Source organism: Sebastes fasciatus, chromosome 9, assembly GCF_043250625.1.
Source record: "Sebastes fasciatus isolate fSebFas1 chromosome 9, fSebFas1.pri, whole genome shotgun sequence".
Classification (NCBI taxonomy): Eukaryota; Metazoa; Chordata; class Actinopteri; order Perciformes; family Sebastidae; genus Sebastes; species Sebastes fasciatus.
Genome location: NC_133803.1, coordinates 19,412,811 through 19,440,664, shown reverse-complemented (window position 1 = coordinate 19,440,664; position 27,854 = coordinate 19,412,811). Strand labels below are relative to the sequence as shown.

The 27,854-nt window shown below is 40.3% G+C and overlaps 3 protein-coding genes across 4 annotated transcripts in view; 2 read left to right on the top strand and 1 right to left on the bottom strand.

Moving 5' to 3' along the window:
• Window positions 1-1,182: 1,182 nt before the first annotated feature.
• Window positions 1,183-3,931, bottom strand: LOC141773502 (uncharacterized). Its single transcript, XM_074645364.1, has one exon. It carries the CDS (start codon window positions 3,500-3,502, stop codon window positions 1,820-1,822), a length of 1,683 nt encoding a protein of 560 aa, XP_074501465.1. The 5' UTR covers window positions 3,503-3,931; the 3' UTR covers window positions 1,183-1,819.
• A 4,947-nt stretch (window positions 3,932-8,878) lies between these two features.
• nsmce4a (NSE4 homolog A, SMC5-SMC6 complex component) lies at window positions 8,879-14,231 on the top strand. 2 transcript variants are annotated; one of them, XM_074646500.1, is made up of 11 exons: window positions 8,879-8,990; window positions 9,975-10,194; window positions 10,864-10,944; window positions 11,428-11,558; window positions 12,169-12,320; window positions 12,937-13,036; window positions 13,216-13,306; window positions 13,388-13,482; window positions 13,573-13,621; window positions 13,717-13,802; window positions 13,912-14,231. In XM_074646500.1, exons 2-11 carry the CDS (start codon window positions 9,996-9,998, stop codon window positions 13,975-13,977), a joined length of 1,050 nt encoding a protein of 349 aa, XP_074502601.1. In that variant the 5' UTR covers window positions 8,879-8,990; window positions 9,975-9,995; the 3' UTR covers window positions 13,978-14,231. The 2 variants fall into 2 exon arrangements, with proteins under 2 accessions (XP_074502601.1, XP_074502600.1); XM_074646499.1 differs by lacking the exon at window positions 8,879-8,990 and adding an exon at window positions 9,758-9,894 and having other exon boundaries at window positions 13,912-14,227.
• Window positions 14,232-17,095: 2,864 nt separating this feature from the next.
• tacc2 (transforming, acidic coiled-coil containing protein 2) overlaps window positions 17,096-27,854 on the top strand; it is a 59,592-nt gene continuing 48,833 nt past the window's right edge. Inside the window, exons 1-3 of the mRNA XM_074646493.1 lie at window positions 17,096-17,275; window positions 20,638-20,703; window positions 27,359-27,585. Coding sequence (XP_074502594.1) covers window positions 17,165-17,275; window positions 20,638-20,703; window positions 27,359-27,585 — 404 coding nt within the window. The 5' untranslated portion in view covers window positions 17,096-17,164. The remainder of the gene's footprint in view (window positions 17,276-20,637; window positions 20,704-27,358; window positions 27,586-27,854) is intronic.

Sequence of the window (27,854 nt, the reverse complement as noted above, 5' to 3'; positions counted from 1 at the left end):
TTCATTAAGATGAAATAAAACATTCAAATACTCCAAAGTTAACAAAGCAGAAGTGACAGCTGTTGTTTCTATTCTATATTTATCATTCTAAATGAGTCCATGAACAACGGTTCTGCTTTAATACTGGAACTGAATTCAAAGTTTTGCTTAATCTGCCCTACTTTGTACTTGGAAAACATTAAAAATAAATGCTTCTAGTGACACATGGTGATATGGTAAGACATTGACAAACGTCAGAGGACCAGAAAAAACAACCCAATGGTGCTAAACATGAAGCATTAGTCACAGCTCATCCAGAGCGCTGCAGCTTGTCTCGTTTCCAACCTCCTTAAATTCTCCCATAACTGCTCTCTTATCTGCACTGTAATAGCTGCTCATATCAAAATCAAAACACTGATGTCAGCCTTCAAGCAGACCACGATTTAACCCTCCACTCTCTGGTCTGCAGCCTTCACCGGCACAGGCTGAAAACTATTGTAGGGGTGTAATACTACATTGTGACATGTTGGATCACTCAGTACAAACTGCTTCATTTGATCCAACAATAAATTCATCATATGTGTGGTATATAAGCCAAGCAAAACAATTCTGCGCTGTGGCTCACAGAGCTGACATGTTTTTGTTACTATGTATGGAAGCTGATTAAACCGTAAAACAGTGATTCTCAAAGTGGGGTCCGGGGACCCCCAGGGATCCGTGGTACTCTGTCAGGGGGTTTGCGAAATAATTATCTATAAAGATTATAAACTGTGCTGTATCATTCAAAAGTGCATATCAGATGGGGACCATTTGCACTAATAGAACAAGCATATTGTGTACATTACTACCACTGTCACAGGTCCCAGCGAGCGAAGCCATGAAGCCAGCAAAGCTGAAGAAACACGTGATTACAAAGCACCTGAAAAATCAGCGCAAAACAAAGAGGTGTTAACAGGATTCAAATTTAAATGTGTTTCTGTTTATCACTATCGAACAGGTCTGAAGTATTTAGGTTGAAAAGTTTTAGAATACAAATAGTTCCAATGGCATTTAAGAGTATACATGGTAGTAGGCATTATGCTTAAATCTGTGTTATGATTATGAGGGGGTCCTTGGAAAATGTTCTCCCCTTTAAGGGGTCCCTGGCCCAAAAAAGTTTGAGAACCCCTGCCGTAAAGGATATGGGTACAAAACCCCCAATGGGGTCCAAAGATAAATCACAGGGGTCGCAAGATGATTCACATGATACAAAAGAAAGAAGAAAAACAAAAACATTTCATCAGACTTTTCTCTAATTATGACTTTTTTTTTAATAGAATATTTTGTTATATCTGAAAAGCTAAAATCAGTCTAATATCATTGACATATGCCGCCTGACATGAGGGGTCACATCAAGATATTGTATGGGGTCACAATCCAAAAAAAAGGTTGGGAAAAACTGCTTTAGTGTTTATTATCCTGATGGGAGGTCACTACAAGGTCATTGCACAGTTTCATTCTTAACTTTTATAAATTTAATTGTCCTTTTAAACTCATAAAATTGAAAATATATGGCACACTTTCAGGGACTCTTCCACTACAGCTTCATATCAAATGAAACTGACTTTGTGAGTCCTTACACACCACTAAAATCACAGCTCTGACATGATAATGATCCATGGCATGTACCAAGGCCCCAACATTCATCCTCCAGCTGCACCCTGGTGATTATAACACATTCACATACTTGTATGGAAAGTCCTCACTACATTTCTAGATAGATATTTTGTCTGAATTCACTTAGGTGCTGGTGTGTAGAGTCTTTCTGAAGTCAGGAAGGATGGGAAGTTAATCATTTCTTTCATAGTTTCATGCGGCTCATGTAGGCAGTCAGCTGAGCCTCCAGAGCCATCTGATCAAAGGTCCGACTGTGTGTCTGCTGCCTCACTCTCTCCCTCATGTGATAGGAGGCCCGAGCCAGCCTGTGCGCCTCCTCCTGTATCTGCTCCCGCTGTCTCCGCAGCCTCTCCCTTCTCCAGTCCTTCATGAAAACGCAACCCTCTCTGACCTTCCTCACGGCCTCCTCCTCTCTCTGCACCTTCTCCCTCAGCCTCTGGTGGCAGAGCAGCCTGTGCGTGTTGTGTCGGTGCGTCTGCTGAGCTCTGCTCCTCTGCTGGGCCGAGGCGTGCATGGCGGCCCTCTCCGTGCGCCGCTGGCTCAGCTGGACCAGGATCAGTTTGTGTGTGAGCTGCTGGTAGCTCTGCAGCTTGGCCCTCTGCTGGGCTCTCTGGATCTGCTCCTCCTCCCGGGCCGCCCGCTCCTTCAGCTCCCTCAGCCGAGCCTCTGCGGCCTGGGCACGCTTCTCGCAGGAGCGCCTCAGCTTCCTCTCCAGCGTGCTTCTCATCTGGGCCTCCTCTTCCTCCACCTGCTGCTCCGCCTGCTGCTTCAGCAGGATGTGTCGTAGCAGCTCCCTGTGATTCTCCTCCTGCAGCCTCTTCCTCTCCTTCTTCTCCTGCGACACTCTGCTCCTCCTAGCCTTCAGCTCCTTCTCCTCCGCCACCTGCCGCTCCCTCTCTCGCGCCCTCTCCTCCACCTCCTCCTTCTCTCTCAGCAGCTTCTCCTGGTAGCGCTTGCGGCCCCCTGCCTCTTTCTGTGCAGCCTCCATCTTCTCTCTGCGTTGCACCTCCACCTCCTCTTTCAGCCTACTCCAGCGGTCCTCTTGCAGCAGCACCTCCAGCTCGAGCTGTCCCACTTTCCTTTTCTCCTGATGCTGCCTCAGCCTCCTGCGGGCCTCCAGCTCCTCATGCCAGCGTTGCATGCTCTGCTTCAGTTTCTTCCTCCTCTGTTTCTCTTCCTGAGCCCGCTGGGCCTCCTCCTGCCTGCGGGCCTCCTGTCTCTCCTGCTCCTCCTGCTGACAGAGCTTCGCACAGGCCTGCTCCTCCTGGTGCTTCACCAACATGAGAGCTGCTATCTTGCGGTCTCTCTCCGACACTGTGACACACATCTCCTTGTTAATGTCCCTAGTGAGCCTCTCCAGTTTCCTCTCAGTAGCCGGGGTGTGTCTGAGGTCTCCCAGGTTGAAGCTGCATTCTGTGCTCCTGTCTCTGTTGGAGCAGGAGGACCTGCTCGCAGATTTCCCTTTAAAGCACAGTTCTGCATACTGGATACCTGATGTCTGTCTGTGATCCTTCAGTTCAGGCTTCACCACTTCCAGGCAGGACACTTTATCATCACAGCCTGGCCACCTGTCCCGGATAATCCTCTCCCTCTCCTCTCGGCACATTCGTAAAAGCTTCATTCTCTCCTTCTCGTAGGATTCATGCATGACTCTCATCGCCTCAAAGGGCACGCCACGCTGCTCAGCGACGAACTCATTTAGTGATTTAATGAGAAGGTCAACAGGTTTGACCCCAAGTCGCGTACAGGACTCAAGCGAGCGGGGACTCGTTAAAACATACCGACTCCTCTCCGCTTCGGCAAGGTTAAAGTTGTTCAGGTCCAAGCGAGGCCCAGCAGGACGCCTGGACTTCAGCTCCCCCATCATGAACAAACAACAGTTCAATTACCTGGATGATACTTTTGGGCGCTCAAAATGTGCTTCTGCTTCCGTGTTCATCCCCCTGTAGGCTTCACTCTTTAAGGCTGTCCAGCAGCACGGAGAGGTCAGGGAGGGATTAGCTGCGTCTATCCACACAAGCTGCGCGTCATTACGCATCACCGACTCTAACAAATATATAAACAGAGTGAATTGTGGGAAGATGTCAATAATTTTATACTTGTTAACATTTTCTCAGATTTTTGCACTGTACTATAGAAATATTATATTTGGTTGCTATGGTTACAGTGACAAAGACAGTAATGCATTTTTTTCTTATTAATTTAATTTTAATTCTCGCGAGGTTCCACATACACAAGTGTAAATTTACCCCAAAAAAAAGCCAAATTTCTTTGTATTTATGAAAGAAATGAAATTATATCTCAACAATTTCTGCCTTAAAAAACTAAAAAGCAATGAAAACAATGAATGTATGCAATATCTTTAAAGTTTTTAAGTGAAATGATTGTCATACTCTGTTGGATTTATTATGTACAAAAGTGCTTACAATAACCTGACTGTTGGATTTGTTATGAATGGAGCTCTGCGGTTAGCGGAAGGGAAGGCAGTGAATATTTTCACAGACTCTGCGTATGTGTGCAATGCAATTCACAGAGATATATCTGGCTGGGTGCAAGCGGGTTTTAAGACTAGTCAGAATAAACCTATGGCTCATGAGGAGTTGATGAAAGAGTTGTTGGAAGCAATCCAGTTACCACAGAGGGTAGCTGTGATCAAAGTGAAAGGACACAGTCAGGGCACTGACTTAGAGAGTATAGGAAACGAAGCAGCGGATGCAGCTGCTAAAAAGGCGGCAGGGTATTTACCTACTATGATGGTCATGACCACAGCAGATCTCGGTTCTGAGATAACTGATTTCTCCATCATACAAGCTCAGGAATCTGCCACAGCAGCAGAACGAACCATCTGGGAAGATAAGGGAGCTATAGAACAGTTTGATGGTATATGGTATAACGGAGATCAAATAGTTATGCCCCCCTGTTGGATGTCCTCAATACTGACTCAGACTCATGGACTTGACCATAAAAGCCACAAACAGATGTTACGAGATCTCCGCCACTGGTGGATTCCCTGGAAACATGCTACTATAACTGACTTCTTGACTAAGTGTGACGTATGTAGTACATGTAACATCAGACCTACCATCACTCCTACGGCAGGAAAACATCCTTCTCCCACTGCCCCGGGACAGGAAATCTTTATTGATTTCACAGATATGGGAGTAAGGGCTGGGGGGAAAAGATTCCTCCTAGTAATTGTGGACGCATTTTCACGTTGGGTGGAGGCCTACCCTACGGGAAAAGAGGACGCAAAATCAGTCATTAAATGTCTGGTGAATGAGTACATTCCGAAACATGGGTTTCCTAAATTGATCAGGTCAGATAATGGTTCACATTTCAAAAATAAAGACCTGCAATCTGTCGAAAAGGCTCTGGGACTACAACACAAATTTGGCACTGTGTATCATCCACAATCACAGGGTTCACACCATTTGAGCTTACGTGTGGCCGACCTTTCCCAGGGCCGTCCCAAAACCCCTCTCCCCTTCCTGACCTCGGTTACAGACCATACTATTTGAAGGTTAATGCTCTTGTGTCAGCTCTCTCCTATACAGGTGACAAACCTGTCACCCCTGTCACAGAGGACGTTCCAGGACCTGACCCCGGACCCCCGGAACACCTTTGGTTGAAGGTGTTAAAGAGGAAGTGGTCGGAGCCACGTTGGACAGGCCCACACAAGGTTCTGGCCAGAACTGCAACAGCTGTGCAGCTCGAAGGAAAAGGACTCAACTGGTGGCACCTAACACAGTGCTCCAGCAGCAGGACAGGACCTGAAGCAGAGGAGGCAGCCCCACAAGGAGCCCAGGCTATGTGAAAAGAGGCGCCGGACGGGACTGTAACTAAGGCGCTAGAGGGGCTCCGGACGCTGTCTGAATCCATGCACGATGACTCAGGTATCAACAGCCCCATTAACGACTGGTTAGACCGTACCTTTGGGAAATGGAAGTCCATGGTGGTATCTCTATTCTCCTCAATCCTAGCTGTGTGTGCATGCTTAGTATTATGCGGTTGTTGCTGTATTCCATGTATTCGCCACCTCACTGAGCGTGTGATTATTTCTGCTGTGCAACGAAAGCATCCGGATGCACCTCCTTCTTATCAGATGGCCATGTTCCAAGCTGAGAGACAGGGTCTCCTGGAAATGGTGGGGGATAGTGAAGATGTTGATCCTGAAGAGGTTGTGTGAAGATGCTTATAATTAATACATCTGTACGTAATATGATGATGCTTATAATTAATACATCTGTACGTAACATTATCTATGCTTATAATTAATATATCTGTATGTAACATTATCTGTAGGTGAACTTAGTTAAGTTCAAAAGAGGGTCTGTTGGATTTATTATGTACAAAAGTGTTTACAATAACCTGACTGTTGGATTTGTTATGAATAGAGTGATTGTGAGGAAAGGGAGGAGGCAGGTGCTGTTCTTCTTTTGCAAAGTCAAGGAGAGAAAGGAGCCAGAAGGAGATAACAAAGAAGAAGACATGCAGCAGAAACATCACGTGCCATAAGCTCATGAATATTAATATTGTGTAAACCATGAATAGGCTGGATCAGGGATAGCTCGGGGTTCAGACTTCGCGAACTGACCCATGCACTGTATGTTGTCAGGGACACGTTGATTGGATCCAGATATCTGTAAACTCTTTTATTTTTACTTATGCAACATTAATTGTTCGGAATAAATTGAATCATTATGCTTTAACTCATCTGTTTGGAAATTCTCTTTGTCACACAAGATTAACCAACACGTAACTGGGCCTTGACCTCTTGGAGGTAGAAGGCCGGTTCCTTCAGAGGTCCTTTGTATAAGCCTGTGACTTCTTGACCTCTCCTGACACATTTCTTTTTCATTAACTGGATTTTGTGCAGTTTTATATATGTGCAAATAAAAAATAAATAAAAACACATAAACATGTTCAGATTTTTTTTTAAATTTTTTTTTTTAATTGTGTTGTAAAGTGATTACAAAACAAGTGAAGACATGTGCTGGGACATATATAAAAAAGACCAAATATATCATACAGAGAAAGACAAATAACAAAGTACAAAAACAAAACAAAACAAAACAAAAACAACACAAGGGGATAAAAACAGGTTGAAGAATTGTCATTGAATGAAGCTAGATGGTCATATATGACATATATCTACTCTTAAACACATATACTGTACACATGCACACATATCTACACACACATACAGATATCCTTCCTTTTATGTGTAGAGCATAGGGGGAACAAAAACAAAACAAAAAGAAAATAAATGAGTAATATATATATATATAATAATGTTCAGATTTTTCAATACAAAAAAAATAATTATTTCACAGAATACAAATAATATTAAAATAAAATAAATTATACGACAAATAAAGTGTAAGGAAAGGAGAAAATGAATAAAAAGAAAAAAATAAACAATCGGGGTCTGTTAAACAATTGGAGTAAATTTGAAATGTCTAAATAATCTAATAGTTTTTGGCAATTTAGACTTTTTTTGAGTTTTAATTTTTCAAACGTTGTCAAATAGCTTATATTTATATTTATTTATTATTATTATTTTTTTTTAAAGTATAAAAGGAAGGTATTCCTAACAGTTGGTTGTGTGTTGGACACATCCGAAGACGCTTCTGGTTACAACAAAACAACGAGTTTAACATGAAGAGCTTGTTTTTTACTTTTTTTGTCTTTTTTTTGGACATTTTTCAAACTTTATTTCTTCGGACATTTTTCGGACTTTTTTCCAGATATTTTTCAGACTTTTTTTTTTAGACTTTTTTCCCAACATTTTTCAGAATTTATTTTTAGACATTTTTCAGAATTTTTTTTCAGATATTTTTCAGACTTCTTGGTTTTAGACATTTTTTAGACTTTTTTTCAGACATTTTTCAGAATTTTTTTTTATCAGACTTTTTTTTCCAAGGACATTTTTCAGACTTTTTTAAAAGACATTTGTCCGACTTTTTTCTCCCGACATTTTCCTGACTTTTCTTTTAGGCATTTGTTTGACTTTTTTTTGTACATTTTTCAGACTTTTTTCAAACCTTTTTTCAAACATTTTTTCAGACATTTTTCAGACATTTTTATTCATCAGACTTTTTTTTCCAAGGCCATTTTTCAGACTTTTTTTTCCAAGGCCATTTTTCAGAAACGCTGCTCTCTCTCGTCAGACCAGACCTGAATCATCAGCGCGCCACCTGCCGGTGAGCTGAGGACCCGGATGTCCATCTCGCCGCTGCCGCCCTACAGGCTGCAGCTGAAGTTAGTTCCATATTCGTCAGACGTTTGTAAATCTGATATTTAGTTTTAAATTGTGGGTCTTCTATTATAGTCGTTTATTTACTTTTAAATAGTTAAAGTGGCAATCTCCAAGATTTTCGTTTAAATAAATGTCTATTAGCCTAAATCACTATCCATAGCCAAATGAGGTAACAATGTGATGACACTGTTACAATGTTTACAAACACATTTCACATAGTGGTTTCTGGGTTCCCAGTTTAAGTAGTAGTAGTTAAGAAGTGATTTATAATTACTTTAAATGTTTATCTAATTGTCTTCAAATGTGGCAATATAATGACAATGTTCACCGGACATCGTTTCTCTGAGCTTTATGCAGTCATACTTTTAATTCGATTTTAGAAAATAGTAATAATTCTGATTGATGTATGATTTTTTTTGTATCATGTATTTTTGTGCAGCATAAGTAACTTATTTTCTAAATTAAAGTTGCATTATTATTATTATAATTATTATTATTATCATTATTGCTATCATTATTATTATTATCATTATTTCTATTATTATTATTATTATTATTATTATTATCATCATTATCATTATTATCATTATTATCATTATTATTTGTATCATTATTATTTGTATCATTATCATCATTATCATTATTATTATTATTATTATTATTATTATCATTATTATTATTATTATTATTATTATTATCATCATTATCATTATTATTATTATTATTATCATTATTATCATTATTATTATTATTATTATCATTATTTCTATTATTATTATTATTATTATTATTATTATTATTATCATCATTATCATTATTATCATTATTATCATTATTATTTGTATCATTATTATTTGTATCATTATCATCATTATCATTATTATTATTATTATTATTATTATTATTATTATCATTATTATCATTAATATTATTATTATTATCATCATCATTATTATTATTATAGTAGAGTTTTACATTTGATTGCACATTTCAGTTTCCTTCCTCTCAGACAGGAGAGTCCCAATACGAAACTGTCTTCGTCTTCGTCACCAGTGCTGAGATGCTGCTGCAGCAGCTTCTTCTGTCTGCCACACAGGTAGCTATGATGAAGTTACATCTAAACAAACATGGACAGATCTAGTTTGGACAACAACCAGAGCACGCTATGAGTCTGCTTTCAGTCAGTGGGACCTTTAGATAGGGCAGGATAGATAGATCGAGTTAGTAACGCTCAGCTACGTTGCTAACACAACTACTGTTGCTATAGCTAACGTCAAGCTAACGTCTGCTCTGACCAAAGATGCAATGAAACGAGATAGTTAACTGTTCAGTACTTCCGTGTTTGCGTTAGTCGCCTGCCCGGCAGAAGTTTGCTTCTGGTTTGACTAATAGCTGATCAGGGGTTTGGGTTTTAAAATATAGTTAAAGCTGATATGGTATGTCTGTTAACCACGTATTAGATAGGTAGCCACTTACACACCAAAAAACTGACAATAACCTGATATTTCATTTCATTCTCACTGTGCAATATCATTTTCCACTTGTGCAATTTTGTTAATATTCTGTTTATTGTCAATACTGTATATACTGCTCCTATTTTTATACTTCCTTCTAATGGTTCATATTTTGTTACACTTTGTTTAGCTCTTTTTTTTTTTTTTGCACTAGCTGCTGTACACTGCAAATTTCCCCACTGCGGGACTAATAAAGGAATATCTTATCTTGACTTATCTTAGCTTAGATTTGCAGTAATACCAAGGCTTTGTTGAGCTGTAACGTAACGCTATCATAAATACCGTTTTGCAGTAGCTAATGTCAGCCATGGTTAGTTCCCCATTTTTGCACTAGAGTAGCGGATATATATCTTGACTTTCCCTAACGTCTTTGGCTATAGCGGTTATGTTGGTTGTTTACACCCAAATAACGTTAAAACAACTTAACAAATTAACCCAGAATCAGCTTGTTTTTATACTATTTTCTTCAAGAATTGTCTTCAGAAGGTATTTGACTCAGCTATAACACTCACAAACACAAACATACTTTGTTTACATTGTCGTGTTTTGCCTCTCAAAACACACAGCTCGTCCACTAACAGTTGAAGATGAGGAGGATCGCAGGAGGAGGAGGAGGAGATGAGGAAGCTCCCCGGCAGAACGGCTCTGCCAGTCGGAGGAGAGGAGAACAAAGTGACGGGGACGACGGGGACTATGACCCAGCTGACCTGCAAGACGACGACCATGACCCGGGACTCAGGAGAGAGATACGGAGCAAGTACAGAGACCTCATCAACTCGGTGCAACGTGAGTATACGACAGATGGACAGGTTGTTGTTGTTTAACATGATTTGTTGACACATACCTTTTTAATGGTGTTTGAGGTGTTTAAAGAAACATGGTATGTCCACAAAAACCCTCATCAACTTCTACTTGTCCACAATAGAAAGCATCTTAACTGGATGCATACTGGTATGGTTTGTCAACATTACATCATATGACCACAAACTCCTGATGAGGACAGTGAAAACAGCATCTCAAATTACCATTACCACAGTTACAGGACATTTACACCACTCACTGCAGGAAGAAAGCACTTTGTATCATGCAGGACACAAGTCATCCAGCATATAGTCTTTTCTGTTATCTCCCTACAGAGCATCAGAGCTCGGACCTCTCGCCTCAGAGATAGTTTTTACCCTCAGGCAGGCGGGCAGACTACTGAACAGTAGCACTAAATGAATGCAGAGCTGTGGATTGTTTTATGGATGTTTTAGGTTGTTTTATAATTTTATTCCCAGGTATTGTCTTATTTATTGTAGTATTTATCAATCGTACTATTTATAGATTTTAAGGGCTGAGAGAGAGCCAGGGTAAAATGCATTTCATTGCATTTCACTTTACACTGTACTTTTAAATGCATATGACAAATAAACTTGAAACTAATGTGTTTCCTCCTTGTCTTTCCCAACACAGAGAATAGGGAAGATATGCTGAAACCCTCCAACAACAAGCTCACAGAAGTTTTAGAAGAGGCCAACAAACTTTTTAAAGATGGTAGGTGTGATACAATCAGTTGAATTTGCGCTGCAATTCATTTCATTTTTTCATTTTTAAAAATGCAATTAGAGGATAAAAACCCCTTCAGGTGCACCATCTCGTTTTCAAGGGGGTCCTCGGGCACAAAACATGGAAGTTAACAAACATTTAAGCGGATGAATGAATTGAATTGAATGATTAATGATAATCCAGTGACTATGCCTGTTGCATGAGTACACTGCAGGGTTGTGCATTCAATGAACTGAAAGTGTGGAGGAGCAAAGTCTTAATACTAGCTTCTGTGTTGAAATAAATAGAAATATAATAAAAATAAATATGCATCACAGGTTGCATGTTCTCCCCGTGCCTGATCCTGATTTACACATAGTGTGATGTTATATTTGCAGTATCCAGAGTAACAATTCATACCTGAATCGCGTATCGTCGTCATCACTTAGCCCTGCATTTTGGTCAGTTTTCTTTCACTGTGATCCCTGGCAGTCCGGCAGACGAGAGAAGCAGCTCTGGACGCCCAGCTCCTCGTCGTGGCCACAGATCTGGGAAAGGAGAAAGCCAGCCAGCTGTTCGCCGAGGGCACTGCTTTCGATCCCACTGCTTTTGCTGAGCACCTTGTGAGTGACTTTATTGTTTATACACAGGATAACTGCGTACATAAAATGTTGGTTGGGCGTGTTAAGCACACACAAAAATGTGCCAGATTTCATTCTCTACAGTATTTCATACTTCAATTTCAATAAGTCCCTTCCTTTTGTTTTGTCATAAGACTGGGGAGAAGGGTTTTTCTCCGTGTGTTAGTCTGATACGTCAAGAAAGAGCAGTTAAATAAATGTATAGAACCGTGAGACCTAAATTTAATGCACCTTTTTTAAAACCACAAAAACAAAACATTTCAGCTATATTGTTTTAACAACATTCACAGATGGTCTGCAGTCTCATATCTTGATGTCAGGGTTGCTGCTGTTCTAGAAAAGTCTCACTTAAAAATGTCCAGTCCTGTTTTGGACAAAGACAGGACACTCGCAGCTTTAACTTTAACACAACACAGTTGATACAGAGTGTTTTACTGTACAACGCAGAGAGAGACAAACATAAGACATAGAAAGCAACATGACTAAGTTATAACAATAAGCGATATAGAACATCTGAATATGTTTGTAATGCGAGTACCAAGGCATTATACGTTGCAGTGGTCATGTGGCGATCTCTCTTCTTCTCTGGCAGCTGTCCTTCATGGGTCTCAACCGGCTAGAGGACGGGGAGGATGAGCAGAACAACGGAGGAGCAGTCGATGGCTACCTGCCCCAGGATGCTTGGCACCGAGTGGCCCGGAAAGCACAGTGCTGTTTCAGGGCAGCGCCGTCCTTCCACTACATGTGAGTATCTCAGTGTGTTATGAGTCAGCTGGGACTTCAGTGGCAGGGCATTTGCCTGCCTATAGAGATCCTAAGTCCCGCCCCTTTCGGTGGACCCCATGGGACCTTATTTTGGAATAAATATTAACGGTCGTCAACGGAGAGAGATAAATATTATTTTGATCTGATTTGTTTGAATTGTGCCACGAATCACACATATGATGTTTGTCCATTTAAAAGATAATTTTGCAAGTCAACAAAGTCGCAGTTTGTTGTCATTCTATAATTAAAAATCACAAGTGGGATTACACATTAAAGGTCTTATTGATAACATTTTCATGTAGACGAATAATAAAAAAAAAAAATACATCCACAGAGCTTTTAGAAAGGTGCCAAATAAAAGTACTGCTTTACCTGAAATAATTATTCTGATTCTGAATTAATCATTTAAACATATTTTGACGGGTCAAAAATGAATGTTTTGTTTATCTCTGTGGAAAACATCTGACGTTTAGACGACAAGCTAAGTTTAAACAGGTTTATTATTACTATTATTATGTATTGCATTGTCCCTGGTTTATTACTGTCCCTCAGCACTATTTTCTGTCTTTTTCATTCCTGTGATTCTTTTCATAAGGATGGGTTCGTTCCACGCAGAGCCGCCTCCTCCGAAGCAGAAGATAGAACGGCAAAGGAAGGCACCTAGCAAGGAAGCCAAAAGGATAATGCCTACTCAGGTACCTAAACTTACACTTCCGCGGCTTCAGTTATCTACATGCATGTGCAGTTACGAGTGTGAGTAATGTGTCAGATAAGAAAGAATCTAAGATACCCTTAAATATAAATGCAGTCTTGCGTATCTTGTCTGAGAGGGTTTTGATGACTTACTGCATGTTATGTTAATGTCGCCTGTCAGCTGAAGAGAATGGAATCATCCCATCAAGAAGCGACAGAGAAAGAGGTGGAAAGGATCCTGGGATACCTGAAGAGTTATTACCAAGATGAGCGTGAGTTTAAAAATACGACCCCACGGACATTTCATCATTGTGTAATTATTATTTTCTCACGTGTCTCTGTTTCTGTCGCAGCAACATCACCGATATCGTATTACGAGTTCGTCGTCGACCCCACCTCGTTTTCCCGGACAGTTGAGAACATTTTCCACATGTCGTTTCTAATCAGGGTGAGCTCTCTCTCTGCTGAGGTTTGTTTTAAACTGAGCTTGTCTGCCCTCTGGTGGCTGTTAACATGTGTGACAATGTTTGTGTTTCAGGATGGGTTGGCACGGATGTACATGGATAGTGATAAATTGCCTTGTATAGGTGAGAAGATGTAACATTTTGTTGTATTATTCGGACCGCAAGGAAATGTCTTTAGGCAAATTATTTTACCGGTGTTGTGTGTTTTCGTGTCTCAGCGCCTGTAGAGGAGGGAGAGGTGGAAGCTGGAGGATCATGCAGCCGTAAACAGTGCATCGTCTCTATCAGCCCAAAAATATGGAAGGTTAGTGAGTTTTGGCCTGAACACAGAGGACTTCATCTAGCAACAATACAAGACCTACATAAAATCATCTTGTTTTGCGTCTTTGATCATGATTTTATTGTTCCAACAGGAGCTCATAGAAGCCTTCGACATCAGTGACACAATGATTCACCCTCCAAACACGCAGAATGAGTGATGGACCCTGGCACTTTATGTTAGCTGAAACCGGACATTGTTTTTAGGTGTGTCACTGTTTTTTTTAAATTTCTAAAAAATAAAAGCAAATTGTTTGATATTTGTAAAGGTAAAAATGTCCAGTGTAGGTCACTCTTGTAAAAACATATCATAGTGACTTGAGATCCTTATTACTCAGTCACACATTTTGTTTTAATTTCTACTTTTTACTGTTTTTAGAAGTTTGAATAATAAAAGAGAAAGAAGAGAAAGCTGGTACTGTTTTAATTTATTCATATGGAATATGAGAGCATGCTGTTTGAATGGTTTGATATTGGTAAAACCTGGGTTTAACTGGTCAACCTCACGCATTAAATATGTAAAAGTGCTGTGAAGTTCTCTGAAAGACGGAGAACAAACAGCATGTGTGCATTTAGTCCCAATGACCCATGACCTAGTTATTACCCACATACATGCAACTGGTGATAATGGGTCACAAGTAGAGATTGCTTCATTTTAAGGGGCCACAAGCTACTGCCTTACAGTAACAATGAAGCACAACTTTAAACATACGTTAAATTTGGGATTGAACGAATACAAACTAGCTCTGGCCTGGTGTGACGATGTGTGCGGTGAAGTGAAACTTTACTCTTGAAAATTGTGTGTGTACCTTAACCCTAGCTACTATATACACTGCTTTTCCACCAATCAAGGTATTCTGTGTTTAGGCTTTCTATTTGTTTATGGTGTAGTGTAGGGCTGACCTCAATACCATTTTTTTTGGGGCTTCGAAGCTTCGGTGAGAAATATTCAAAGCTATTCGAAGCTTCACGGAGCAGCGCAGCGCAGCAGGTTGACATGTTCTTCTGTCTGTCTCCATCTCCCCCGTTTCAGTGCCCGAGACAGTGCCACTTCTGCACTACTGTACACACGCACCTTTACACAGAACAAATGTGATATCCGTCTGAGAATAACTAATAATTATTATTATTACGCAACTTTGTTGAATACTTGATTCTGATTGGTCAATCATGGCGTTCTATGGTCTATTATTTCTTTATAGCCACGGGCGCAGTTCTGATGTCGGATTCTGGCGGACAGTTTTTGTGTAAAATTATTGATTTTTTAAGTAAGTAGCCGTGTCATAAGCAGGATAATGTACAGCTAGCAGGTCATTGTTGTGAAAGAAACCCCTTCAGGGTGATGCAAGACCCTGACGCGGCCTTTCACAACAATGACCGGCTCGCTGTACATTATCCCTTACATGTTGAATATGATAATGTTGTGGGATTATTCCTTATTTTATGGGCTATTTTGGGATTCATACATTATTACTACATACTTGTATACAAAAAAAAAAAACTAAGCACAAAGTAGTGCTGTTGTGCAGAACATTTGCTGGCATTTTCATCGTTGTTTTGCTCCTCAATGATTATGACAAATAGGTAGAGGCAATTTGAAAGTCCCAAAAATTCATACCTTTATTGCTGTAATCTTAATTGTGTAATTTTCATTTCCAAGAAAAAACTAATGTAGGTAGTTCAACTGAGTCTTGTGATATGTTGGGAACACTGGAAAGGAATCCACTCTCAAAAGAAGTTTAAAAAAACAATGAGTACAAGGTGTTTTCGCATGTAATAACCTTGCCCCCACCTACCTCACAGACCTCCTTCAGGAGTACACCCCCTCCCGTTCCCTCCACTCATCGTCAGCCAGACTTCTGACCATCCCCACCTCACGCCTCAGCACCATGGGAGCTAGGGTTTTTCAGCTGCTCTGCTCCCAAGCTATGGAACTCACTCCCCCCACACATATTCGGCAGTCTGACAATATCACATCATTCAAATCCCTCCTCAAAACCCACCTGTTTAAACTGGCCTACTCTCTATAGTACTCATCAGCACCCATCCTATGTGTCTGTACAAATATGTCTCCGTCATGTCCTGTTGTTTTTATTTGTTTTATCTGTATATGTTTAAACTGATCCTTGTAAGGTGTCCAGAAAGGCGCCACTAAATAAAATGTATTATTATTTTTTATTATGAAAAATCGGCCAATAGAACAAGTGGAAATTCTCTTGGTAATATTTCTTGAAATAAGATGTAATATTTAGGCCTTTCAAAATAAAAAGAAGTCTTGAAATTAGCAGGGAAAACCCATTTTGAGCTATGTCTCACTAGAATTAGGAAGATCTTAGCATCATAATAAGCCTGTAATGCTCAAAAGTAGTATTTTGTCTAGGGATGCACCCGTACTGGATCAGATATCGGTCAATTTTAATTTCTGTTTGCGTTTTGACCAATTTGTTGCTGCATTAAAAATGTTTACACATGAATTGTAATTCGTGTTAATTTTTAAGATTTTCCACCAAGTCGCTGATTTATCAATTTAATGATAAAGAACAATTCAATTAATTTATATCTATGTATTTATTGGTCACATTTTACTTTACAAAGTTAGGAAAGCAATGTTTAAGTCAAGCCTGATGTTGCCTTACACTTAAAAGAATGTACCTAGTCACTTCCACACAGTGAGGCATACAGCATATTAATACAGCTTAGGTGATTGTGTCTTATATTAAGAGATATTTTGACTTTGTAAGATTTTGCAATTTTGCAGCATCCATGTTTCTGCTGTCGTTGCAATATGTAAGCCTTACATATTTTAACAATGACGGCATAAATTGTACGGGATCAAAAGCAAAACATATGAAATGCATTCTGCCCTATTTTGACTGAGTGAACTTCACTTTGATCAGCTGTAGTTGGATGAACACACTGATATCGTGCATTCTCATCATGATGATGTATAACCATCCTTTCCATCTCCTGGGTCTTTTAAAGGCACAGGCACCCCTTTATGCAGCCTCCCCATCTCTTCCTCTCTCCCTCTCTGAGCGTTTTTTCCCTCCAAAGCAGTGCTTCAGTCAGTCAGTCACACCCGTGTGCAGTGATGTGAGGCTAAGCTGCATATGAGGCTGAAGAGAAGCTCCCTTTTCTCACACTCATTTCATTCGGTTCTTATGTAATGTAGATTTTTTTATATAACAATGGCATGAAAGTATATGTCACAGGCGCACCACGGGCAATGCAGTGCAGTGCATTTATTAGTCACTGAGGCACACACTCATCCAGACTGAGGCGTGCACAAGCTCCAGCAGAGATCTGCCTGCCTGCCCTGGTGATGCTCTCAGCTTCTGACCGATAACGATGCAGTTCTGCAGAAAGGTGCTCTGCAAGCCGTGTAGTGCCAGAGTCACTTCACCAGAGGAGGACATGGAATACAAGATGGGGAGCTGCATTGGAATCTCACACAGACAGGTAAACAGAGAGGAGAGGGAGGATGCTGAGCAGAGAGGCTGCCTGCAGTGTAGCATCATCTATGCCTATCTGTGTGAACAGACAGAGAGATGGAGATGGAACAGGCTTTACTGGTCAAGAGGCTTTACTCAGAGAGAGAGAAGGTGTAGTGTTGGAGGAGGGGCGATGACAGCAAGGAAAAGGAGCTGTGGAGACGGTGAGGAAGGAAGGGAGGAGTATAAGAGTGACATGGTGATGCTGATTGTAGTGGAGAAAGATGGAAGACACAAGAGCATGTGCATGTGTTGGATTCATTTAGACGAACCACTGCATGACAGTTGAGAAACCTGCAAGGGAACACGTGTTTAAAGTATACTGAGCTGATCAAATCAGTGCTATTTATAGGGATGATAATAAGCCCACAGACTGGACACTCTCAGCTGAAGATGGCCTGTCATGATTGCAGATAAAACAGGATCCAAAAATATATTTCAAACCCTCCGTCCTGCTTGCATGGTTTCTTTGTTGTTCTTGCCATTGGTGGTTTTGTTAGAGCAGGTTTGTGCCTGTGTGAGTGTGTTTGAACTCATGTCAATCACTGCCAAATGGACAGAAGAGAAGCATTGAAAGAGCATCTTCTGTCCATGTAGCGTGCCTGTTTGTTTACAGTGTTACCTTAGTAGAGCGTCCCCTCCAGCTCACTGCCAGGCCTCCTGACCCCCCCATTACCACCCTAAGCTGACATGGCTTCCTCAGCTCCAGTTCGGTCCCGTCCCCTCTTCTGTCCCTGTCCTGTGTCCACCCCCTGTCCTCTCCTCCCACTCAGCGTGCAATACTAAAATAGCAACAGAGGGACCGGGGCTCCTCAGAGGAGAGGACAGAAACAAACAAACACTGGCCTCGAGTCTGACAGTAAACACAGACTGGATTTGGGTTTGTCTAAAACTTGAAGAGTCTTTTGGTTGCGGTGGTGAGTAGTTCATGAGTTACAGCAATGCACAGATTTGGGAAATTTGTTTGGTTGACAGTATGGAAATTGAGGAACACAGGGTAAATGGAATTGTGAACGCTTTTGTTGAAATTTGTGTGACTTTGTTTTGCTTTTATTATCATCTGGTCTGATGTTGTAGGATGATTTCAGTGTATTTACTATAGTTGCCTTGGCCAGATGGATGAATAAAGCACAACTTCATCTACTATACAGTATTTACACCTGCTTTCCTCGCTCTCTTACCTTGCTGAAATTATGTGCATTATCTGAGAAATACTATATTGGATTGTTTTAAAAACATTTAGAAATACAACATTCTGTATGCTTTGAGGTTGTGTTCCTGCTGGTTTTCTTGTGCAAGTGGAGGGGTCACATACAGGGCAGGGAACAGTAACCTCATATTGTAGGTGTCTAAGCAAAGACACACGGTGCTCATCCAAACCTCAAGAGCTCAAACGATGGCTCATGTTGAATGATCGACAGGCGAAGATGAGGTGAGAAGAGACCTGGCAGCAGTCTGATCATATGATTTGCCCCCGTGGCTCTGTGTGCTGCCAAAAAGCCTTGAAACACCACCGCCAGCTAAAGAGCACACGCGTCCACAGTTTGAGGGCTGAAATTACACCCCATTCACACAAATAGCAAGCAGGCAATAAGATATACGGGGAAATCCAGATATTCAATTTCCAAATGGGATAGTCATGGGAAATTTGTAATTGCATTAGTGTGCATGAGAAATTGTGCACACGACTGGAATAAAGTCATAACAGCAGTGGACAGGCAGATCTCTATTTATAAAGTCTTGCATATTCAGGTCAGTGCTTTCTGACTATACACAGTACAGTCCCTGCAGTCATATATGAGGAATGCACAAACAACACTTCTGTTAGCACGACTGTTTACCGCTCAGCTGCAGTTCAAACAACAGAGAAATGAGGACGAAAGATGATTGTCGGAGAATATTTGATTGAAGCGATTCTACCTGTATTTGATATAAAATCAGTCCTAGGTTAAAAGCTGTTCCTCAAATAATTAAAATAACTAATTTTGAGATGCTCCCGGATGATTTCAACAGCCTTGACTCTACCTCGTGTTCGTTAACAGGCTGAAAGAGACACCGCAATCTGTTATTTACCACAGGAGGATTACTTTACTGAGCCTCAGTCAGTGTGTCAGTATGCTACAGTCACTCAGTCGCATTACATGCACAACAAGCACAATGTGACCAACTGCATGTGAAGATGTTTTTACTCTAGGGGGCAATGCCATTTGTTTGAGGTAATCCAGACCAGAAGGGGCCTGTTGGAGATGAATTTGTCTAACGTATCCTTAAAGTAATCTCTGGAATCAACTTTTATGATTACAAGATGCTGTGAGGATGCTGTTCCTGCTTTTAAAACCCACATCAGCAGAGGTAAAGCCTGCACTTTGGTCTTGGAGGGAGGTCTTGCATCCCTAATCTCTAAAACAAGACACACATTTAACCATTCTCCCTCCCTGCTAGTTCAACCTCATACCAGTGGCCTCTAATCCTGCAGAATATGTGACTACAGAGAGACTACACATAGCCCCTGTTCACTCTGTGTCTTTCTGGGAGTAGTCGTACGCTGATGGTCCTTCTGTGCCGGTGTCTTTCAGCCAGCTGATGCGAGAGGCTGTTGGTTTGGGCAGTTGTGGCCCTGCAGCTGGCTGAGCCATGGGGAACGAGAGCAGCACCACTCAGGCGTTGGTAAGAGCAAACTCGCTGGGATTGCTACTTGCTGCCCCCGTGCTGCTACACATACCTAGAATGTGCACGGAGGACTAACAAAACTAACACTGGCTCGCATGGTTACTAACCGTTGGCTTCAGTAAAACACATGGGATGTGCATGGAGCTTTGTGTACATTCCCATGCTTAATTGAGGCTTGTCTAATAGATAACACTCCTTGTTCTATTTCGTGGTTGTAAAGCAGAGGTAAAGGTAAATATTAGATGTTTATGCCATGATCTGTGTTTACCGCTACAAACCCTGATACGTCCAAGCTTGCTTTCTTGCAGTTATTGTTGCAATTAGTTTGTTTTAAAAAATCTATTTTGCTGTAATTGTGTGTTTTGTAATTTAGAAAAAGACAGCTATAGAAAACCAGTAATTTCCACATGTGACAGGACTTCAGCAGTGGAATTCAGGATTATCTTAATAGGATTAACATAAACATTTGTCTCATGAGCTATATAGACTTTACAACCCATGCACTGGACCCAGATGTGATTGCAGAGTGGCTTAACATTGTTGCATTTGCCTTAAAAAAACAAGTGATTTGTTTTCAGCGCATTCCACTACTGCTGTATACTGTACAGTGGGTTTTCCCTTTAAAGATTTCTTATTGAACTCTTTCATTCCCTATTACAGCCAGAAGAAGAACCAGAAAATGTTGTTCTGTTTCCACCTGAGGAAAGTCAAAATGACTCCATACAGGTACAATATTAGTGTGTGTGTGTGTGAGAGAGAGAGTGTGTGAAAGCCTGAGAGAATATTTACTGGTGGGTTAGATATTTAATACATCTTTTCCCAGTAAATGTGAAACCATAAAAATACTCCTGCTGGTTTTGTCATGGTGCTCAATAGTGCACCTAAAATACCCAAATTTCCTCCCTATTTGCTGATGATATTTTGAAACAAAATCACAGTGCGTACATAATCTTAGGCCTACCTTAAAAAGGGAACAGACATAGTGCAACTGTGCCTGTTGATTACAACTTTTATTATGAAAAGCAAAGCAATTATACTGAAGTTCTTACTTTTAAAGTGCCAAACGGTGGAAATGAACAGATTTCAAACTTCTTATACCTCATGTCAGTATCATTTCAGGCATGACAGCTCCCCAAAAGTGAAGCCAAAACACATCGATCGCCCCCTGGTGGCTGGCTGCAGTATAGGTCATAAATAAATAAATTTAATTATTGATGCTATAAAAAGGGGGTGAGACGTCATGGCAGCTCCTGAGGCTGGGACATTTTCATGGATATTCTGCCTTCACTTTTGTACAGCGGGAGGAAGTGGAGCGAGTTGTTCATCCATCTATACAGTCTATGGGCTATACAGGTGTGCTGTAGCCAGTAAGATGTGGTTTATTTTTATACCTTTTGACAACATAGGCTAGTCAAATGTGCATGACTTTGGAAAATTGGTGCCTTCAAATGAAACTCCTGAGCTCGTGTTTACAATATGGGAAGTCGGGTACACGATATGCTTTGCGTTCAAGTGGTTAGGTCGTGAGAACACTGCTGCTAAGCAACGGCAATATTAACGTTACTGTCAGCATCTAGAAGCCACAGAGGCTAACAATTTAGCAAGTGGGTAACATAATGCAGTGAATGCAAAGGCATAATGACAGAGGAAAAAGATGAGGCCGTTGGGAATATCAACATTTTCCTCAGACATATTATAAAATTACAAAGAATTACAATATACGACTAAAATTACAATATATTAACTTATTATGTACCGAAAAATGAACTTCCATGGCCTCCACCATTTCTGATAACGTCAACAAACACGTCACAACTGGTCAACTCTGAGCTTTCAGAAACTTTCCACTTATGAGGTTGTGAATACCACAAGATATTCATATGGACTCTTCTCGTGAACACGGTAAACAGGTGTGCTGCAATAAGCCAGTCATATGTGGTTTATTTTTATTCTTTTTGACAACATAGTAAAATGTGCATGACTTTGGAAAATGCATCCTCCAGAGGCTTGTGATTCCTTGTGACTGCAACGCTCTTTTACTAGAGTACTAGAGCGGGGAGTGTGTTAATTAGGCGTCAAAGAGAAGATGCTGTCATATGGAAAGCCGTTTTTAACATTTAGTAGCTAGACTTGATATTCATTACAGATATCTGCAACGTAATTTTGCCTAGTAGTCAAAGCTGTAATTCAAGATATCTGTAATTTCATTTTGTCTAGGCAAAACTCTAATTTTAGATATCTGTAATTACATTTTGACTAGTAAGATTCAAACTACTAGATATATCATTTGGCGATATCTTTAACTTTCATTCTGCCAAGTCAAAATGTAATTACAGATATCTTGAATTAGAGTTTTGATTAGGCAAAATGACGTTGCAGATATCTGTAATCATGTCAGAAGCAATGGCAGGTGGGAGGCGGAATCTATTCAAACATAATATAGCACTGCACTGCCACAGTGTGTCTGGAGACAATAACTACCACAACTCTCTTGTGAGCGAAGCTTTCGTTTGCCACAAATTCCTTGATGATAAGCTCTTTCTATTTCATGGCATTTTCTAACTATCCTATCCACAACAGCAGAAGCTGCTGCTAACACTTTTCAAATGCTCTGAATTACAGATATCTGCGATTTTTATTTAGGGTGTGTGACAAGTCGTTTTCAGTGACATCACTGCAGATATCTGTAATTCAGTTTTGATTCGTCAAACCTGAATTACAGAGCTTAGTTAATAAAACGGATTATCATAGCTGTCATGTCCATGTGTACATATGATGTCACACCTTAGCAACGCTCAGAGGTCAAAGTTGGATGAAGTGGGAGCTTTTATAATGCAGGAGGATGTTGTGTATATGTGTCCGATGTGTGTATGTAACCGAAGCTTCTTGAAGTGCAACCTGATCCTCTCTCAGGGGGTCACCGCAGGCCCGACCCTTGGCCTAATTCCCAGCATTCACCTGCAGAGGCACTGTCAGTCAGGCAATGCAACCAGCCAGAGAGACACAGCAGCAATAGAGAAAGGAGGGGAGGAGGCAGGAGCAGAGGTGGATAGGGAGGGAAGGAAGAAAGAAAAGAGGGAAGGTTTGACAGAGGAGGAGGAGGGAATAGAAAGAGAGCTGAGTGGAAAGAGTATACAGTAGAGAGGGGGGAGGAGATTTCTCAGCACTTCCCTTTGGCTAACCCAGTCAAGTCAGTAGCAGAAAGCACTGTGTTTGTCAGTGCGTGGTAGTGTAGTGTTTCTGAAGGAGGAGGCTCATGGAAATTTAACAGGGGAGCGGCAGCAGCAGCAGCAGCAGAAGAAGAGAGGACAGGACAGGACTGTGGAGAGGAGGAGGAAGTTAGCTGAGTCAGTACAAGAGAGGAGAGGGAGAGTCAGCAGCATGTGTTGCAGCATGTTTGTGTCGTCCCCCTTCAAAACACAGAGCCCTGCAGAGGCTGCCTGTACAGTGAGCAAGGTAGAGGGGTAGCAGAGGAGCTGCTGCACTGCACTGTAGAGTCACCTTCAGCACAGTGGAGCAAACACTGCTGGGTAAGTGCATCACAGGGATGAATGACGGGATGAAACTTGATAGAAAGAGAGTTAAATGTGTGTTTCTGTTAAGTGTGTTCTACTTTACTGCCTCCTCTCTGTTTACAGTCATGTGCAAAGCATTAAAGTTGTGTTGGCACATGGGCCCCTGACAGATTGAATTAACAGTAAGTAGAACTTAATGACTGTTGGACAAGAAGCAGTTTTCCAGGCAACCTCAGATTGCTTTCTGTTTTGTTCCTGCGGGTTAATTAGTAACAGACAGTGATTTCTATGTGGGGGTCAAACTATCTGAAACAAGGGCTGTGCTTTTCCACCCCACTGAGCTTTCCACTTCTTCATACAATGGCCAATGATACGGTGAATGAGTGTTGGCTGTAAACTTGGACATGCTGTGCCACATCCTTGTTATTCTTTTTTTTCTGGTTGACATTATCTGGTCTTGATGGCAAAGTTCAGGCAGGAAACAGGAAACCCAAGACACGTCAACATACAGCCGTCTCATGATAACACTGTGTTTGTGTCTGCGTGCACGACTGTGGAGGTGTTTTTGTAACATTAGCACAGAAAATGAGATCACAGGCATTCAGAGTGACACCTGCAGCAGCGCTTTTTTGGTTTCTTTCACTCTGGCGTTCTTTAATGTTTTATGTTCTCTTATGTTTTTTTTCTGCAACCGAACATTTACTAGCAGGAGTAGTCTAATTTAGTACATTTAAAAATAACCCAATATTGCTTGAGCTTTGCATACACCGCTGGGAAGAGAGAGGCTACATAATTGGGTAACATTCTTCTAAAATGAGTTTTAAAGGCCCAGTACAGTCAAGATTTTTTATTCTTGTGTTCGTGCGAGCAACATTCATGTCCTCCATCTGGGCTGAATGTGTCACACACAAAAGAGGCTCTTTGTAGTGGTGACACAGGTGAGGCCAGTGACTCAGAGCTTCCCCATTACACACACAGCTTTACTTGGTAACCTGCTCAAGTGTCCTTATCCAGTAAGCACACCGCTGAGGTGAGAGGTGGCATTTTGTAGTCCATCTTGAAGGGGGAGTGCAACATTTGATTTTAACTTAAACTTAAAAAAACTTGAACTTTATTACATTTGTCATATACATACACAAAATTTGACCTCTGCATTTAACCGAACCTAAGCATTTTAGGAGCGCCCGGGGAGAAACTACGTGTTTTACTACGTTAAAGTAATAATAACCTGTACAACAGGTAAAAACTAAATGTTTTACTACATCAAAGGAATAATAACCTGTAAAAACTAAATGTTTTACTACATTACAGTAATAATAACCTGTACAACAGGTAAAAACTAAATGTTTTACTACATTACAGTAATAATAACCTGTAAAAACTAAAGATTTTACTACATTACAGTAATAATAACCTGTACAACAGGTAAAAACTAAATGTTTTACTACATTACAGTAATAATAACCTGTACAACAGGTAAAAACTAAAGGTTTTACTACATTACAGTAATAATAACCTATACAACAGGTAAAAACTAAAGGTTTTACTACATTAATGTAATTATAAGCTGTAAAAACTAAAGGATTTACTACATTAATATAATAATAACCTGTACAACAGGTAAAAACTAAATGTTTTACTACATTAATGTAATAATAAGCTGTAAAAACTAAATGTTTTACTACATTAATGTAACAATAAGCTGTAAAAACTAAAGGATTTACTACATTAATATAATAATAACCTGTACAACAGGTAAAAACTAAATGTTTTACTACATTAATGTAATAATAACATGTACAACAGGTAAAAACTAAATGGTTTACTACATTAATGTAACAATAAGCTGTAAAAACTAAGGATTTTACTACATTTATGTAATAATAACATGTACAACAGGTAAAAACTGAATGTTTTACTACATTAATGTAACAATAAGCTGTAAAAACTAAATGTTTTACTACATTAATGTAACAATAAGCTGTAAAAACTAAAGGTTTTACTACATTTATGTAATAATAACATGTACAACAGGTAAAAACTAAATGTTTTACTACATCAATGTAATAGTAAGCTGTACAACAGGTACAAATTAAATGTACATAGCCTATACTTGTCTCCGCCTGTGAGCTGTGATAGTCACCTCTACTGCTTGTGTGCAGCCATGCTGTCTACGACTGGTTCATAAATAATGAATGAACGGATTCAATTCTGAATCTCAGCCGATCCTCGATGGAGAACATCACCACAGTGGCGTTTTATCCTTCTGTACTCACACCGTTAAATCAACTCATCAACTCGTAATTCTCTGTAAGAAACAGCTCACATGTTCCAGACATACTGAGTGTTAAATGGCTGCGTTAATATCTGCACATGTTTTTATGTGTCTGCACAAGTTCACATTTACACCTGCACTCCTCAGTTTACATCTGAGTTTCGGTGAAATAGTGGAAACTTTCCCCGCCGTAAACTGAGGCGGCCAACGTGGGAGGAATTCCACAGTTGAGCGTTGTGTGTTGTGAGAGCAATGTTGCTGCAACATGATGCCACAGCCAAGTGTTGTGGTGAGGGGCTGTGGTTGGATTCTGACCGTCTGTCAAATAGTGGGACAGACAGAAAGGAAAAACAGCTAAAGCCAAGTGCTCCATGTTCTGGCTACATATGAGATTTTCAAGCCAGATTAAGTCACATTTTAAATGCATTCGTTTCTTCTACATCTTAATTATTTACTCATGATGAAGGAATGAATTAAAGACTGGAAATATCATCTAAATGATATACTCCAGACCAGTGGTTCCCAACCTGGGTACCAGGAGCCCCCAAGGAGTCACAAGATAGATCTTAAGGGTCATGAGATGATTTTAGGCAATATGAAAAAATCATTCATCATCTAAAATTAGTTTATAATGACAATTTTCCTGTAAAACACCGTATATTTTGACCTCTTCAGGCTTACAGAATGTATTAAAAAAAAGAAAAATATGTGAATGTAAAAATCACTTTTTGCCTCAGGTTCTTATAAAAGGGTCTGTAACTTATTTTCATTATCAATTACTTTGCTGATAATTTTCTTTAGCAATTGTTTGGTCCTTAAAATGTCAGAAAATAGTGAAAAATCAACCTCCTCTTTTGTTTTCTCTTGTCCAACCAACTGTCCAAACCCAGAGATCTTCACTTTTGCTTGAAAAATGACTTGCTAAATTATCAAAAGAGTTGACGATTAATTTTCTGTCAATAGACTCATCGATTAATCAATAGTTTCAAGTTTAGTCACAAGCCATAAAGGTTTGGCACCACTGCTGTAAACAATGATTAAACCACATGTCTGATTATACTTGTCACATCCAGCAGAACTGGTTTGTCTTTAATGATTATTCTTACTCGCTGGGTAAAATGTTTTATCCTGACATACTTCCTTGTGAGGTGTTTCTAACTAACAACTGCAATAATATACAGTTAAGTTAAGTAGCTGCTTTTTTTCTTTCAGAATAATAGTTATGTGATGCTCAAGAGCGCAGTGCAAACAAAGCTGAGAGTTATAAATTCTAGGTTTTAATGCTGGAAATAATCCTTTAATCTCAGTAATTATATAAGAAAAGCAAGCTGAGAGACAAAGATAAGACTCCAGTCACTATGACCTGTGCATTACTATAAATACAACACTTCACACTTAATAGTTTAACACGTGGGTGTAGTTATTTGTTGGTGACATTTGCCCTTAAGGGTTGAATGAGTAGGCGTTCCCATGTTTGCCCGCAACATGCTTACACTTGTTTAACTACACACTCTATCACATGTTTTAGTGCAGCAGCGGAGACTCCAGTATGTACAGTAGCTCACTACGTTTATGTGATGCTGTCCAACAGGCTGCAGCTGAGAGTTTGACCCAGAGGGACGACAGAGCGCTTCTGACCGAAGCCTCAACCAGCCAGAGTCTGCTGTCTCTACCGTTGCTGCCAGACGTCCCAGTCATCACCGGAGTGGAGGACAGAAGAAGTGTAGCTGGAGACCAGGACGAGCTGGAGTTTCCTCATGACCTGCTGCCCAGTCTGGACTTCAGCAGTGAGTTCAACATCTGGGAGTCCTCACTGGGGTGAGTTTAGGGGTTACACACACACACAGTTAAGCAGGTATCACAGTTTCTCTCATAATGTCAAGATAAAAACTTTATCACAAAAGGGACAAAGACAAGTTCTTGCTTGGCTTTCAGTGGCTGTTACAGTTCTGAGGAAAGGTTAATAACTAGTTTGCATTCCTTGTCTACATCAGTAGGTATTCTTGAATTCTCTTTGTTAGATATGCAATAACTTGGCCCCGCAAAACACCAAATAAACACTGTGTAGCATCACTAGTTGCAAAGGT

Excerpts from the sequence above, each read along its gene's own strand:
- LOC141773502 (XM_074645364.1), bottom strand. The coding sequence starts at position 3,502 with ATGATGGGGGAGCTGAAGTCCAGGCGTCCTGCTGGGCCTCGCTTGGAC.
- nsmce4a (XM_074646500.1), top strand. The coding sequence starts at position 9,996 with ATGAGGAGGATCGCAGGAGGAGGAGGAGGAGATGAGGAAGCTCCCCGG. Across the intron at positions 12,321-12,936 it reads GCGCCGTCCTTCCACTACAT|GATGGGTTCGTTCCACGCAG; the intron begins GTGAGTATCTCA and ends TCTTTTCATAAG. Across the intron at positions 13,037-13,215 it reads AAAGGATAATGCCTACTCAG|CTGAAGAGAATGGAATCATC; the intron begins GTACCTAAACTT and ends GTCGCCTGTCAG.